Source organism: Poecile atricapillus, chromosome 33, assembly GCF_030490865.1.
Source record: "Poecile atricapillus isolate bPoeAtr1 chromosome 33, bPoeAtr1.hap1, whole genome shotgun sequence".
Classification (NCBI taxonomy): domain Eukaryota; kingdom Metazoa; phylum Chordata; class Aves; order Passeriformes; family Paridae; genus Poecile; species Poecile atricapillus.
Window position 1 is genome coordinate 2762882 of NC_081281.1, and position 15915 is coordinate 2778796.

Sequence of the window (15915 nt, forward strand, 5' to 3'; positions counted from 1 at the left end):
CCCTTTAGTGCTGGATCCGAGGGGCTGCGGCAGCTCCGGGAGCAGTGCCGGTGCGAACCCGGCTCCTCCGTGGGGGATCCCCCGCCCCCGCCGGGCTGGACGCGGCCCCGAGCCCCCGACGTGCGTCACTTTTTCCAGAGTTTCCTCGTGTTTACGTGGCTGCGCTTGGCTCGGGGGAACCCGAGGGAGGGTTTTGGGGTGAACAACCCGGCAGTGGGAGGGGCCCGTCCCCCTTTATTTGGGGTTAAACGCGCAGATCTGGAGAGCGAGCATCCCACGGGCTTGCGGAGTTTGGGGGGAGCATCCCTCCCACTCCTGCCTTGCACACCCGGGGGGTGGGAAAGCTGTCAGAGCCCCAAAATCCAGAGGAAGGTGGGAGGGCGGAGGAGCAGGCGGGAGCCTTTGTGTCTGGGCAGGGTTTGGCGGTGATTAGGGGCTTTACTGCGGTTATAAATGGCCGGTCGTTAAAGGGGTTTATGGCCCTGGAAATGAGAAGCAGCCGGCCGGGCCCCAGCCCTCGGCGGCTGCGGGATGTGGGTCAGGGTCCCGGGGGCTTGGCTTGAATCTCACCCGGGGGTCCCCCCGGATGGGGCTGGGGGCCGGGCGCGGGCTGGAACGGGGGGTCCCGGGGCTGGGACAGAGCCCCGGAGCTGAGGGAAGGTCCCAGAGCCGGGATAGGGCTGGATCGGGGTCCTGGAGCTGAGTGAGGGTCCTGGGCAGGGGCAGGGCTGGATCGGGGTCCTGGAGCTGAGTGAGGGTCCTGGGCAGGGGCAGGGCTGGATCGGGGTCCTGGAGCTGAGTGAGGGTCCCGGGCAGGGGCAGGGCTGGATCGGGGTCCCGGGTCGGGGCAGGGCTGGAGGGGCAGGGCTGGATCGGGGTCCCGGGTAGGGGCAGGGCTGGATCGGGGTCCCGGGCAGGGCTGGATCGGGGTCCCGGGCAGGGCTGGATCGGGGTCCTGGGCAGGGCTGGATCGGGGTCCTGGAGCTGAGTGAGGGTCCCGGGCAGGGGCAGGGTTGGATCGGGGTCCCGGACAGGGGCAGGGACAGGGCTGGAGGGGCAGGGCTGGATCGGGGTCCCGGGCAGGGGCAGGGTTGGATCGGGGTCCCGGGCAGGGGCAGGGCTGGAGGGGCAGGGCTGTGTCGGGGTCCCGGGCAGGGGCAGGGCTGGATCGGGGTCCCGGGCAGGGGCAGGGCTGGAGGGGCAGGACTGTGTCGGGGTCCCGGGCAGGGGCAGGGCTGTGTCGGGGTCCTGGGCAGGGGCAGGGCTGGAGGGGCAGGGCTGGATCGGGGTCCCGGGTCGGGGCAGGCTCCCGCTGTGGCGGCACCGCAGGGCTCTCGGGGCACGTGGGCTCCCTCCCGCCCCACAGCCGGGGGTCCCATCGGCCACGGGGCCGGGGCCGGACTCGGTCGCGCCGTCCAGCTGGGTTTCATTTCCGCAGCGGCCGTGGCCGTGGCCAGAGGCGGGGGGTGGGGGCTGCGTCCCGCCAGCTGGGAAGGATTTGTGGGGACATGGGGCGGAGACGACGGGTGACCTGCCCTTGCTCAGGCTTCACCCCCCCAGCCCCCCACAGTGCAGCCCCCCATCCTCTCTCCCAGCTCACCGAGAGGCTGGGGAAATTGGGATGGGGTGGGGGTACCCGACACCCCCTCCCGGGGCGGATCCCGGGCACCGGGGAGGGGCGGGGGGAACATCCCCAAGCAACCACATCCTCCCTGGAGGGGCTCTGGGGCACCGACAGCATTTGGGGGGATCCCCCGGGGGTACCGGGGCAGCGGTGGAGCCCTGCCTGGGCTGGGGGAGCCCCCCCCCCCCCACGGTTTGCGCTCAGGATTTCTGCGGTTTGTGAGGATTTTTGCCGGGAAGGGAGGTGCGGGCGGTGGATGGTGCCGGATGTTTCCAGGGGCTGAGCCAGCTGCTGCTGCCCTGGCACTGGGAGCCGGCTCCCCACCCGCCTCCCAGGGAATCTGAGCCCTTCCCAGGGGTGACAGGCGTTCCGGGGGCGTTATTTGGTGCCCGTAGTTTGCCTGCCCACCCCAAGGCTTCACCGGGATGTCGGGAGAGGAGGGTGGGGTGCGAAGGCTTTATCCGCCTTTCCCGGCAGAATCCCTTCCAGATGTGGGGCTGCCGGTGCTGGCGCTCATAACCCCAGTGTGTCACGGTACCCAGCACGGAAGCAGGGCTGCCCCGAGGGGTTTGCCCGCAGATCCCACCCCAGACCCCTCCACCCAATTACCCTGGAATGTGGATGCTTTTTATTGTTTGGGTTTTTTTTTTGTTTTTTCCCCAATTTTCCCCAGATTTGGAGCAAACCCACAGCACCGCCCCTCCTGTGACTCCGGGATGGGAGGACGCAGTTCCTGCGTCCCCCGGGGTGAAGGGGTTGGGGTGACCCTTCACCAGCACCCCCTTCCCGAGCCCCTGCAGCTCTGCCTGTCCCTGTCCCCTCTGGCACGGCCTCGGCGCTGCTGTAGGTGAGGTTATGTCAGCGCTTGGTGAGAAATCCTGTTCTTCGGGGGATTAGGGATGCGGCAAGCCGGGACTTGGCTCACCGGCCCGAGCCGGAGGTTCTGGGGGCACAGGGGGGACGTGGACAGGAGGAGGGGGGCGGCGGGGGCTCTGTGGGGCCTTTTCACCCCAAATCGGAGAAGAAACCTCTCTCCTTCCATTCCAGAGCTCCTGCTGAACCAGAAACGCCATTTCTTGCTTTTCTTGCCCAGAACCGGCCCCGCAGCGCAACCTGCCCTTCCCGCGGCGGTTCCCAGGGCTGAAAAACCTCGGGAAATCACTCGGCGCTCCTTACCTGCGTGAGACCAGGCTTTCACCTGCCCCTGGCAGCTCACCCCAAGCTCAGGAGCAGCCTCCCTGCCCTGCACGCACACGAGTGTGCCCGGACACGGCTGCGAGTTTGTGCGTGACCGTGAGGCTGGGAAAGTCTCTGCCCTGCCCGCGTACTCGTGCCCACACGGACGCACCTGCAGCCGCCCGTGCCAACATCCCAGCCCTGCGAACACGCGTGTCCTGCGCACACGGGGGGTGCGGGTGGGTCTGGGGGGACGCGTGGAGATCGGGGGGTGCAAGCAGCTTGGAGGGGCACAGCCGGATTCGGGGGGTGCAGCAGCTCCTGGGGGGTACAGCCGGATTCGGGGGGTGCAGCAGCTCCTGGGGGGTACAGCCGGATTCGGGGGGTGCAGCAGCTCCCGGGGGTGCAGCACACGTGGGGTACAGGCAGATTCGGGGGGATGCTGGAGATTAGGGGGGTACAGGCAGCTCGGGGAGATGCAGCCAGCCTGGGGGGTGCGGGGAGATGAGGAGCGTTCAGATCTCAGCGGGAATGGGAGGAGTTTGGGGGGTACAGGCAGAGCAGGTGGTGCCTCCAGGCTGCATCCCCGCGGCAAATGGGGGCGGGGGGCTCCCTCTGGGCTCTCACTCCGCAGGTGAGCGCGGAGCCCCCGTGCCGGGGCCGGGGCCGGGGGGTGGGACCAGCTCGGCGATAAAACGGCGGCGCGGGCGGGACGGGACGGACGGACGGAGGGAGCCAGCGGCGGGGCCGGTGCCGGTGCGGAGGGTGCAGCGGATCCCTCGAACCGCTTCTTCCCCCCTCGCTCCCCTCCCTGCGCCCCCCACGCCGGCAGCCGCGATGCCCAACTTCTCCGGGAACTGGAAGATGAAGAGCTCGGAAAACTTCGAGGAGCTGCTGAAGGCGCTGGGTGAGTGGAGCCCCGCTCTCCCTCCGCGTCCCTCGGGGACTCCCTCGGGCTGGGGGCGGCGCAGGGGGGCGGGGGGGCTCCCCCCCATCTCCCCCCCATCTCCCCCCCAAATCCCCCTGCAGCCCGGGAGTCGCGGTGCCCAGAAGCGCCGTGTGCCGGGGGGATCCCTCTGCTCCCCCTTTCAAACAAAGCTCTCGTGGCTGGTGCCCCACTGAGGAGTCAGAGGCACGAGGGGGCCGGGCAGCGTGTCCCGCTCCAGACGGATCCCCGGCGGGTCCTCCTCTTTCCTGCCTCAGTTTCCCCGCTCTGGTGGTGCCCCAAGCATGGGCACCCCCAAACACGGGCTCTGCCACCACCCCGCTCCCCTTCGGTCCCTCTGCCCCCCATCCCGAAAGCGCCCGTGGGTTCGCCTGCCCCACGGACCCTGGGTACAGCCGCTGTCCCCAAAACCAGCCCAAGCAGGTCCCCGCAGTTTTGGGGTCCCACCCTCACACGCCTCATCTCGGGCCCCTTTGCCCCCCACGGCAGAGCCGTGTCCCCGGTGAGCGGGGGTGGGGAGGGCCAGGAGTCACGGCAGGGGCTGGAACTGGGGGGGCACAGGCCGGGGGGTCCCCGGGGCTTTGGGCAGGATCAAATCCAGCTCCCCCACTGCTCCCCTCCGCCTGACCCGCTCCTCGCCAGCCGGGGAGCTGCCGGAGCAGAATATTTTCCAGGTTAGGGGATACGTAACGAATATTTCAGGATAATTATCACTTTCTTGGGTTTCACTCCCGATCCCCCGTCGCCCCTTCTCCCCGCCCTGGCCCCGCTGCTGGAACCGGCTCGGGGAAACCTCAGCAGGAAAATAAATCTGCCGCCCCCCCCGGAGCCCTGTTCCTTTCCCACGGCACAAAGTGGGGGCTCCTGCAGGCCGGTGCCCCCGGCTGTGCCGGGTGGAGGGGCTGGGGGCTTTATCAGCCTCAGGCCCCCGGTCTGACTGCACCATACCGCCCTAGCCTTGTTCTTGCTCCCTTTGGGGGCTCTTCCTTCTCCCCCACCCCCGACAGCATCATGTGGGGGGCGTGGGGGCCGTGTCTGCCCCCACGAGGTTTTGGGCATCTCCCCCCGGTGTGAATCAGGCCTCGGGGGGAGGGAAGGGACTTGGGGGTGTTCGTGGGGACTTGGCGTGGCCACCGAGGGGGCTCCTCAGGGATGTGTCCCTTCTCACTGCAGGGGAGTTCGGCTCCTGGAGCCCCCCGACCACCCGCGGCCCCTCCGTGTCTCCCCCGTCCCTGTGCCGGGGGGAACCTCCTTTGTGCAGGGACCTTCTCGGGGGGTGGCCGGTACGGACCCGCAGGGTGACATGGGAACAATGTCCCCAAAGAGCAGCTCCCCCCTGTCACAGCCGGGGGCTCCAGGACGTGATGGATGAGCCGCCTCTGGAGCGGGGACAAAGCCCCAGCTGCCCCGCATTGGCGAGGGGGCTGCGGGGGGAGACGTGGGACCCCTCGGGGGGGGTCACGCAGGTCACCTAACACAGAGCTCGGACTGGGGCCCTTGTCCCTGCTGTCACCCCGCCCTGGGTGAGCCCTTGCCCCCGTCACCCCTGTCCCTTCCCCCGGGCGTATCCGGCGCCAAGCCCGGCACCCCCGCTCCCGCCCCCTCCAGCAGGTAACGAGAGCCAGATGTGGCCCAGATGTGGCCGGGGGGGCTCGTCCGTCCTCTCCCGAGTTGCTTTGAGCCACCTGCAGCTCTCGGCGCACCCTGGGACGCGTCACTGCCAAGGGTGGGAGCTGCGGCCGCGGCCCCCCCGTGCTCCCCCCGGCTCGGGGGGGCGGTGGGCTCCGCACGGCCCCCGAGGAAACCGAACCAGCCCGGTTCACCGGGAGACGCTGCGGGGCTGGAGGGGGAGCTCGGTGCCACCGTCCCCTTCCCCAGGTGTGAACATGATGCTGCGGAAGATCGCGGTGGCGGCGGCAGCGAAGCCGGCGGTGGAGATCCGGCAGGACGGGGAGAGCTTCTACATCCGCACCTCGACCCCCGTGCGCACCACCGAGATCCGCTTCAGGGTGGGCGAGGAGTTCGAGGAGCAGACGGTGGATGGGCGGCCCTGCAAGGTGTGCACATGGGCACACGGGCACCCGAGTGTGTGTGTGTGTATTAGTGTGAGTGTGAGTGAGTGTGTACACTTTGCACCAGCGGCTCTTGTGCCCCCAGTTGTGCACAGGAAGATGTTGGTGTGTGTTCGTGCACGCGTGCCCGTGCGCACACTCGAGTTTGCACCGACACGTTTGGCTTTAGGGCAGGAGCTCTCAGCTGTGTCTGTCTGCACTCAGCCACATTCTCCCCACAGCGTGAGGGCTGCTTCCCCTCTTCCCAGACCCCAACCTCTCCCTGTGCCCCCCAATCCCTTCCCATACCCCCAGCCCTGTGCCCCTAATCCCTCCCTTGCACCCCCCACAACTCTGTGCACCACAAAACCTCAGCCCCTCCTTGTGCAACTCAACCCCTTTCCTGCACCCCCAAAGTCTCCCTGTGCGCCCCCAACCCCTTTCCTGCACCCCCAACCCCCTTCCTGCACCCCCAACCCCTTTCCTGCACCCCCAAAGTCTCCCTGTGCAGCCCCAACCCCTTTCCTGCACCCCCAACCCCCTTCCTGCACCCCCAACCCCTTTCCTGCACCCCCAAAGTCTCCCTGTGCCCCCCAACCCCTTTCCTGCACCCCCAAAGTCTCCCTGTGCCCCCCAACCCCTTTCCTGCACCCCCAAAGTCTCCCTGTGCCCCCCCAGCCCCTTCCTGCACCCCCAAAGTCTCCCTGTGCCCCCCAACCCCTTTCCTGCACCCCCAAAGTCTCCCTGTGCCCCCCCAACCCCTTTCCTGCACCCCTAGCCCCTTCCCTGTGCATCAATCCCTCGTTGTGCCCCTCATCCCCTCCCTGTGCCCCCCAGGTGCCAGATGAGCCCGGACACGGGTGTGGCACCGGGACAAATGGCCCCGTTCCGCTGCTGGGGGTGGTGACAGATACTCTGGGATGGGTGGAAGGTGTCCTGCGGGTTCCACATCCCCATCCAGCGCTGCCCTCTCTCCCCCTGCAGAGCTTGGCCAGGTGGGAGAGCGAGAACAAGATGGTGTGCGAGCAGCGGCTGCTCAAGGGCGACGGGCCCAAGACGGGCTGGTCCCGGGAGATGACCAACGACGGGGAGCTCATCCTGGTGAGGGGGAATTCGGGGGGCAGCGCTGCCTGCAGCGTGTGCTGGGACACCCCCACGGAGTGGGGTGCAATGGGGAGGGGAGGGGGCCACGGCCGTGCCCGTGACCCTGCTTCTCCTTGCAGACCATGACGGCCGACGATGTTGTCTGCACCAGGGTCTACATCCGGGAGTGACCCCCCCCGCTCAGCTGACACCCCCCACCCCCCGTGTCCCCCCTCCCCCACCCCGTGTCCCCTCAGTCCCCTGCACTCATCCCCCGGCCACGGTGCAGGACGGTGTTGCACCTCCCCGCGGGGGTACAGCAGTGAACCCCTTTTCTTTGGGGACACACACACGGCTTCCCCTCCCTCTGCAGGGCGGGCTCTCCCCAGGGGCAGCAGAATCTCCCGTTCTGGCCCCGCTCTGCTGCGGACGAAGCGCTCAGGGCCTGGCGAGGTGCCGGGATGCGGTGGGGGGTAACGCGGCCCCTCCCTGCCCTTTGGGCTGGTTTGAGCTGGTTTGGGTTTCGGCTGCTGTTGGTTCCCGCAGCCCCCAGCCCTGCCCCGCGACCCCTCCCCAGTATTTATTTGTGAATATTGTACCAGACGGGAACACCAAACCCCCCCAGCCTGGGGCAGTGCCAGGTCCCAGCCCCTCCAGGGTCCAGCTTCCCTCTGTCACCTCCCTCCTTTTTCAATAAATGTCTTATAAACCCCCCGTGCTATCCCTGTCTCTCCTGCTGGCCCCACTGGCACACAGATCCCACCCCCTGGGTCTCATGATCTGGATCCCACATCCCAAATTCTGCGCTCTAGATCCCACACCCCACATCCCTGAATCCCACAGCCTGGATTCTGCACCCCAGATCCCGCACTCCAGATCCCACACCCTGCATTCCACACCCCGGATCCTACAGTCTGAATCCCACAGCCTGGATTCTGCACCCCAAATCCCGCACTCCAGATCCCACACCCTGCATTCCACACCCCGGATCCTTCGCCCTGGATCCTGCGCCCCACATCCGCTCCCTGCCCGTTGCGCAAGGGGCCGGGGGCGAAGGCGGCAGCTGGGTTGGCACATCCCGGCGTGGGAAGCGGGTGGTGGCTCTGCGGTGACCCTGGGGTGACTGTGGGGCAGGGAGGGCGCTGTGGGGCTGGGGCGTTGGGCTCTGCCTCAGCTCCAGCGCGGGGGGCATGAGACCCCAGCCCAGCCGGCTTTGGGGAGCTGGGGGCGCCTCTGGCTGCTGCCGGCTGGGACGCGGCTCTGGGCATTTCCCAGGGATGCTCTTTGGGCGCTGCCCGATAATTGCCCTGCACGGGATGGCATTAATTACCCCTGGGTGGGGGGCTCAGCCAGCTGGGGCTAAGCTGGGGAGGTGTAGGAAGGGTCGGGGTGCAGGACTGCCCTGCCTCGAGGCTGCCCCCCATACCCTGCCCAACTCGGCTCTCCCGGAATGGGCCGGGACCCCTCAGCCAGGGCAGCCCGAGCCGCTGTGGGGCGGGTGGGGGGCACTGCCCCACCGAGCTGGTGATAGGGGGGGTCTGAGCAGGGGGATGGAGAAGGGAACCAGGGCTCAGGGCTGGCTTCATCCCCACACCCGGGGTGTGATTCTGCACCCCGGGAGTGCGTCCAGCAGCAGGAAGGGTGGAATTACACCTTCCCTGGGGAGGAGGAGGAGGAGAAGGGGGAGGAAGGCTCCGGTATCTCCAGGTGGCCACTTGGCAGGCGCCCATCACCTCTGTCGCCATTCCCAAAGCGCTGCCAGGGCCGTGTGCCGGCTCTCCCGGAGTCCCCGAGGGTGGGCGCAGGACCCCTCCCCACTTCACCCAACCGGCCCCCGGAGACCCCGGGAACGGCACGGCCGGGCGGAGCAGCCGGTAATGGAATCCAGCCGTCCCCCCCCGGCTCCGACGGCCTCCCCTCGTTGGAGGAATATCCGCTTTCCCCCCGCAAGCCCTGGGGACGGCTCCGGTTTGCCTCGGGTTGGGGGGATCTTTGGGGAGGCTCTGGGACCCCGAGAGCTTGGGGGCACATCTGCATGGGGGGTGGTCTGTGGCTGCCTGCGCTCCCCCGCACCGGCCCGGGGGTCCCGTTCTTCTGCTCTGGGGTTCTGGGGGGCTCCGGGAGGGGCAGCGGCGGGAGGTGCCCCCTTCCCTCCCCGGAGCACGGCCGCTGCTCGGGCCGTTAGATGGCGGCTGCTCTCGAAACAAAAACAAGTTCCTCTGTGCCGGGATGGGTAGGGGGGCTGGGATGGAGGGGCCGTGAGTAACCCCAAAATTTCTCTGGAGGCTGCGGCCCCGTCCCACGGCTCCGCGTGGGTGGTGTCGAGGTCCCCGGCGCCTCTAATCCGGCACTAATCCTCCCCGGTGACCCCGGTGGCCCCCGGGCGGCCCCGCTGCCCCCCCGGGCTGGGGAGGGGGCCGGGCTGGCCCCTCGCCTTTCATCTCCGGAGACAAAGCGGGGCCGGCCCCCTCCCCGTTCTGTGCGCAGGGAATGAATGCCCGACCCTGGGGGACCCTGGCCCCTCACCCCGGAATTTTTCCATGCATTTTCTGGAAGCAGAGGCTGGGCTGGGTGTGGGGGAACTGCGGGGGGACGTGGCTGCATCTCATCCTCCCCGCCCCTCCTGGATCTATCGGGAGGGAGCGGGGGCTTCGATGTGCCTGAGGCGGGAGCTGCGCTGGCTCCTGCCCTGCCGGGGATGTCCCTGCGCGGGCAGGGGGACAGGACTCGTGGGGCAGGTTTGGGGGGCAGCCTCTCCGGTGGGCCAGGACGCTGGGGACGCCGATAGAGGAGGGAGGCTGAGCCGGAGGAACAATAACACCCCCCGCCACACACATCCCCATTCCCGTGCATGACCCCAGGCAAAGTGTGCCCCTAGGGCTGGTGTCACCCCCCAGTCACCCCCACACCCTCCCAGGGCCACTGCCCAGCTCGGAGCCCACCCTGGACGGTCCGGAGGGTCCCGGCCGGCAGCTGGACATCCTCCCCCCAGCAGAGGTACTCGGTGAGGAGCTGGGCACAGGGAGGTGCCCAGGGCGGGGTCTGGGCCCCTCAGCTCCCCGGAGAGCAGACTGGACCGTGTCACAAGCTTGGTGGCCCAGGGGCGTTGGGTGGCCCCAGTGCCGGCCAGGGCATCGCGCACCTGTGCAGGTGGGCTCCGGCACACGGCACAGGAGTCCCTGCCCCGAGGCAGCTCCTTGCGCCCAGTGCGGTCTCAGGGGTGCCCCCACCGAACTGGGGTGACAGCTCGTCCCCGGGGGTGTCCCCACGGCTCAGGGCAGCCAGGGACGCTGACGCCTGCATGGCTCAGGCTCAGCCCCGGGGGAGGGTGACTGTCACCTCCTGCCGGGCTCAGCCCCTCCCTGTGCCCGGTGGGCTGGGGGCTGTTCCCCCCTTCCCCCCCACTCCCCTCGGCTGGCAGCCGGCCAGCATTGTTCTCCCCGCCACCGCCTCCTCCTCCTTCTCCTCTTCCTCCTCCTCCTCCTCTCCCCCTCCAGCTGCATCTGGCGCCGGAGCTTTCCTGGGCTCCAGTGGAGGGGGAGCCTCTGGCCCCAGCCCCACAGAGTCCCCCCAGCCTGGGCTGCCCTGGGCAGGGGGCTGGGGGGCTTCACCCCCATTCCGTTGTAGAGGGGAGTCTCGTCCAGCAGCTGCCTCCAGTGGGGGAGGCGTGGGGAGGTTGTCAGATGCAGCTTGCCCCCCAGAATGGCTTTGGGGGAGTCCCCCTGAACTGCTGAGTACCCCAACTCTGCCTCATGGCTCGAACCTCCCATGGGGTGAGCACAGGACTGGAAAAAGGGGGGGGGCTGAAGCTATTTGGGGGGAATCTGCTTCCACTTTGGGGTCTGAGATGATGCAGAGGGTCCAGGGGTGAGTTGTGGAAGTGGGAGAGGGGGCTCTGGGGGTGACACGGCCAGAGCACGGGACTGGGGGTACACACAGGGTCAGGACTGTTTCAGGACAGGGGAGAAGGGCAGACAGACAAGGGGGGATTGCAGGGTTAGCAAAGGGGGGAAAGGAAGTGGGACAGGCCCCTACCTAGGCTTGGGGTCTCTGTCCTCCCCTGCAGGAGCAGGAGGAGCTGGGAGCAGCCAGCGGCAAGGGAAGGCAGGATCCAGCACCTCCCGGTTGTGTAAGGATGGGGAAACTGAGGCACACCCAAGATCAAAGCAGGGCAGAGTCACCGCCCCCGGGCTCCCGCTGCCCCACGCTCAACCCCACACCCTGCCCCACACAGCATCCCACGCTCAACCCCACACACCGAGTTGGGATTTGCGTTTAATGCCAAGTACAAAGTCACCGCCCCACCCCCCCCCCCAAAAAAAAAAAAAAAAAGAAAAACTTCTAAAATTCTTCCAAAAATAAATTAAAGGGAAGGGACGGGTCCCCCCCAACCCCTCCTGTCCTGTGCAAAGAGAAAAGAGCCACCCCCTCTGCATCCCAGGCCTGAGCCAGGCTCCAGTAAGGAAAGAAATGGGCAAAGCAAGGGGTTGGGGGCCCAAGCTGCAGCCCCCGCAGTGTGGGGCTGGGAGTGGGGCATCCCCGACGGGGGTGGGCAGTTCCCCTCCTCCCCACACTGGCTCCAGCACAAGCTTGGCCCCACCACAGCAGATGGGGAAACTGAAGCAGGGCCACCGGGCATCTCCCGCTCTCCAGCCAGGGCTGAACCTTCCCAGTTTGGGATGTGCCCGCCGGCAGCTGGACCCGGCACCACGCCCCCCACCCGAGCCCCCCACCCACGGCAGCGGCGGCTCCACCGCCCGGGGCTGGAGGCAGGGCAGGGCAGGGGGCCTCACCCCGCAGGGCTGGGGGGCTCTGCCGGCTCCAGGGGGGGCGAGGGAGGTGAAGTGCTGTCGGAAAGGCGACCTATGTACATCCCTGAACGTGGCGGCTCCGCCAGCCCCCTCCCCACCGCGCGGCCCTGGCCTTGCCCCGCCTGTGCCCGGGGGGCTCCGGCCCCCCCGCTATGAGGTCTGGCACTGGACGTGCTGGCGCATCCCGTCCTCGAAGTCATCCTCGTGATAGGCTTCTCCAGCATAGGGCCGCCGGCCCGGCCCGCCGTGCGCCGTGTAATCGCTGAGCTCCACCTCCTCCGTGTCCTCCGTGGCCATCACCTCCTCCTGAGGGGGGAAGAAGGCCTGGAGCTGGCGCAGGCGGTCAGTGGGGAGCCAGCCCGGCTCAGGGAACTTCACCTGTGACCAGAGAGCGGATGTGAGGCCTGGGGTGACGACTCAGGAAGCCCAGAGGTGGGAGATACCAACTCCTGCCCTGCTCTAGCTCACCTCAAACTGCAGGATGAGCTTTCCTTTCTGAAAGGGGCTCCTGTAGACAGGCATCCCCTCGTTGGGGATACACTTCAGGTCCCCGGGCCGGATCACGTCACCTGAGAGAGACAAGGGTCACCCTGCTGTGCTGGCAGCTCCCGGGCCCCCAGCTCTCTCCTGAGCCCCTCCTCACCTGGTGAGGAGGACACGAGCAGGGTGCGGTTGTCCAGGGTGCGGATCACCTGCCGGCACCCGCACAGGGCGTCTGCCAGGCTGATCTCCCTCCTGACAATGAGGTCGTCACCGCTGCGCCGGAAAACAGGATGCTCCTTCTGATCCAGAACAATGATGATGTCCCCAGGCTCCAGGCCAGGCACCTGGTCCCCTTCCTCATGGAAAGTGATTTTCTGCCCATCCTTCATGCCTGCGAGGAGTGTGGGGGAAGCTCAGGGCGCGTGCGCCACTTTGGGGTGACCCCGCTCCGCGTTCAGCCCCGGCTCACCTTTATCCAGGTGCACGCTGAGGATCTTCTTCTCACGCACAACCTTGCGGCCATTGCAGGTGAGGCAGCAGTCCCGGGGCCGGATCCACTCGCCCTGGCCCTGGCACTGGGAACACACCGTCTGGATCTGCTGGATCATGCTGGGCCCCAGCTGGTGGATACGAACCTCCATGCCCGAGCCGTGGCACTTGGGGCACCTTCTCTGGGCACCCTCCCGCACCCCGCAGCCTGTGTCGAGGGGGACAGGGGGTCAGACAGTGGGGTAGGGGGTGCTGGGGCGGCCCCCCGGCCCCTGCAGCCCCTAACTCACCTCCACACTTGCGGCAGATGATGTTCTTCTGCAGGGACAGCTTCCGTGTGGAGCCATTGTACAGGTCCTCCAGTGACACCGAGAGTTGATGCACCACTGTCTTCCCTGGGCACGGGGGAGAGCTCGGCTCAGCGCCTGGCTCAGCACTAGCCACGTGCCACCTCCCATGACACGGCTGGACAGGCACTGGACACCACTCAGGGTCACCAGGTCCCCCCAGAGCCAGTCCCACCCCTTCCTCAAGGACGGAGGCAGGGACACGAACAGTGACAGTTTCGCTCCAAGCCCAGATCCTGACAGCTGCCCTGGGACAGCGCCGGGTCCCCAGCGTGGGCAGGGCACGGCTCCCACCCCAGGGCTCTCAGCCACCCTCCAGCTGCTCCAGCTGGAGTCGCTGGGATGATTCCCTTGGCCTCCTAATTGCCCTGCTATTAACTCGTGCCACCTCAGCAAGAAGCGCAGAGGCGAGTCACCCTGTCCCTGTGACCCAGGCCGAAGGCATCCAAACAGTCACCGGGCCGGCCCCGCACGCCCCGCGTCCTGCTGCCACCCCCGGGGCCGCACCGCTGAATCAGCTCCAGCCCTGGGGACGGCGGGGGAAAGCCGGGACAGGGACAGGGAAGGGCCCTTTGAAGAGCGGCAGGTGGAGAAAGTAATGAGGGTGGTGAGGAGCTGCACCGGGGTGTGCCGCAGGGGCAGAGACAGCCTGGGGAACCCGGCTGGATCCCAGTGTCCCCAGAGCCAGTGCAGTGCTGGGAACCAGCACCCCAAAGTCCCAGCAGGTCTGTCACCCCCTGAGACAGAGCTGTGCTGGGCACCAGCCCACTGACACACAGGGGTCCCAGCAAATCTGTGACTCCCCAGGCCAATGTCACACTGGGTCACACTGCCAGCCCTCTCCCACATCACGGTTCCCAGTGGTCTCTTGTCCCCCAAGCCAGTGCAGTGCAGCGCCCTCCCACCGAGAGGTTCCAGCAGGTTTGTCACCTCCTGTGTGAGCACTGTCCTGGGCACCAGCCCTCTCCCACCCCGGGGTCCTGGTGAGTCCCTTATCCTCGTACCTCTCCTGTCTGCCCGGCCGCGCATCCGCACTCCCCCTCCAAAGAAGAGGTCGAAGATGTCCATGGGGGAGCCGAAGCCGCTGCCTCCCCCGCGGCCACCCAGGCCGCCTTCCTTCATGGCCCGCTCGCCACCGCGGTCGTACAGCGCCCGTTTGTGGGCGTCCGACAGCACCTCGTAGGCCTGGGAGATCTGCTTGAACTGGGGAGGGGAGAGGCGGGTGAGGTGGGAGAGGGCGAGCTGGGGGGGGCCGGGGGGCTGCACGTACCCGCTCGCCCTCACTGGGGTTCTTGTCTGGGTGGTAGCGCAGCGCCAGGCGCCGGTACGCCCGCTTGATCTCGTCCAGGCTGGCGCCCGGCCGCACGCCCAGCAAGTCGTAGTAGCCTGTCTCCTTCACCATCTTCTTCGCTGTGACGTGCTGGGACAGGACAGAGCTGCGAGTGAGCCTGGGACTGTGACCCAGCCTGAGACCTCTGTGTGGCCCATGACCCCCTGACCTGGCCCGGGACAGCCACTGCAAGATCCCCATTGATCCCTGTTCTCTCCCTGCACAGCCCTACCTCAGTTTCCTCCCAGCAGCATCGCAGTGGGACAGTCGGGAGGTGCCATCATTGTGACAGCCAGACCCCACACAGGGGTCCTGCAAGTGTGTGCAGGGTGTGGTGGGGAGGGGAGCGCCCCAAATTCCCGTCCCACCGCGGGACCCCTCAAAACGCTTTGATCCCTGTTCTCCTTGATGCACAGCCCTGCCCCAAGTGTCAGGGATGTCTGAACGGGTGACATCCTGCTCGGTGGGTGCGGGGACAGCCGGGCATCGCACGGGGGTCCGGGAGGAAGCGGCGGTGTCGGGGGGTGCCCCTGTGCCCCCCCGGGCCGTGTGCCGCAGCCGATAAGCCCCGCGTGGGGTGGGGACACGTTTATCTTGCGAGACGGGGGGACGCGGGGAAGCGCCGGTGACCCACGCACGAGTAAATAACCGGTTCCGACACCGGACCGACTTCCCCAGGACTGGAGCCGGCTCCGTCCCCCGGGGACCCCCGGGGAGGGTCCGTCCCGTCAGGTCTAACGAGAGATCCCCTCGGGGCTGGGTCTGTCCCCCGGGCCCCCTCAGGGCCGGGACCCTCGTGGCTGGGTCTGTCCCCCTAGGCCGGGTTGGGTCCGTCCCGCCCGGCCCAACCAAGGCAGGACCCCCGGGCGGGGCGGCTCTGCCCGCCGAGGGTCGCGGGCCGCGGGTGTCGGGGGTACGGAGCGGGGTCGGAGGGTGCCGGGGCGGAGATGACACGATGACATCCCGTTCACAGCCGCGGAGGTCCCCAGACCCCACACCGGCTGTGGAGGAGCGGACCCCGAGCCCGGTGCTCAGGGAGAGGGGGTCACCCCAGAGCCCCCCCGGAGCCCTCCGGGCCCGCAGGTCATCCCGAGCGGCACCTCAGGGGTGTCCGGGCCGGCACCGCCGCTGACACCGCCGGGGCAGGACGGGTCGGCTCCTGCCGGGGGTTCCGGGGAGGTTTGGGAGGTGCCGAGGGGGTCCGGGGTTCGCAGCGGGGTCCCAGGGGCCGCCCCCCCCCACTCACCGCCGCCGCCGCTCCGCCGCCGTCTCCGAACTCTCTGGAAGCCGCGGGCACGCCCCCCGCGCTGGCCCCGCCCCCTCCGCGCCGCACGCCGCGCCCATTGGTGGAAACGCCCCCCTCCGCCCGCCCATCACCCCGCAGCGCGGCGCTGACTGGCTGGGGGGGTGGTCCTTGCCGGCTCGGGAGGCGGGGCGCCGTGTCGCGTTGCGATTGGCTGAGATAGCTGCTGGGCCCGCCCCCAGGGCAGGCTCCTTCTCGCTCATTGGCTGGGAGCGGGTGGCCAATCAGAGGGAAGAGTGGGAAATGCGGAGGCTGCGGGTGGCCGGCAGGGG

At 68.2% G+C, this 15915-nt stretch overlaps 2 protein-coding genes across 2 annotated transcripts; one reads left to right on the top strand and one right to left on the bottom strand.

Annotated features, from left to right (window-relative positions):
- The first annotated feature begins 3277 nt into the window (after positions 1 to 3277).
- CRABP2 (cellular retinoic acid binding protein 2) lies at positions 3278 to 7125 on the top strand. The gene is made up of 4 exons (XM_058860597.1): positions 3278 to 3707; positions 5625 to 5803; positions 6782 to 6898; positions 7021 to 7125. The coding sequence occupies exons 1-4, from the start codon at positions 3305 to 3307 to the stop codon at positions 7069 to 7071; spliced, it is 750 nt and encodes a 249-aa protein (XP_058716580.1). The 5' UTR covers positions 3278 to 3304; the 3' UTR covers positions 7072 to 7125.
- A 4093-nt stretch (positions 7126 to 11218) lies between these two features.
- On the bottom strand, positions 11219 to 15675 carry LOC131590527 (dnaJ homolog subfamily A member 1-like). Its single transcript, XM_058860670.1, has 8 exons — positions 15587 to 15675; positions 14281 to 14430; positions 14015 to 14213; positions 12954 to 13058; positions 12644 to 12871; positions 12335 to 12565; positions 12160 to 12260; positions 11219 to 12069 (listed from the first exon to the last, which is right to left on the bottom strand). Exons 2-8 carry the CDS (start codon positions 14410 to 14412, stop codon positions 11842 to 11844), a joined length of 1224 nt encoding a protein of 407 aa, XP_058716653.1. The 5' UTR covers positions 14413 to 14430; positions 15587 to 15675; the 3' UTR covers positions 11219 to 11841.
- Positions 15676 to 15915: the final 240 nt, after the last annotated feature.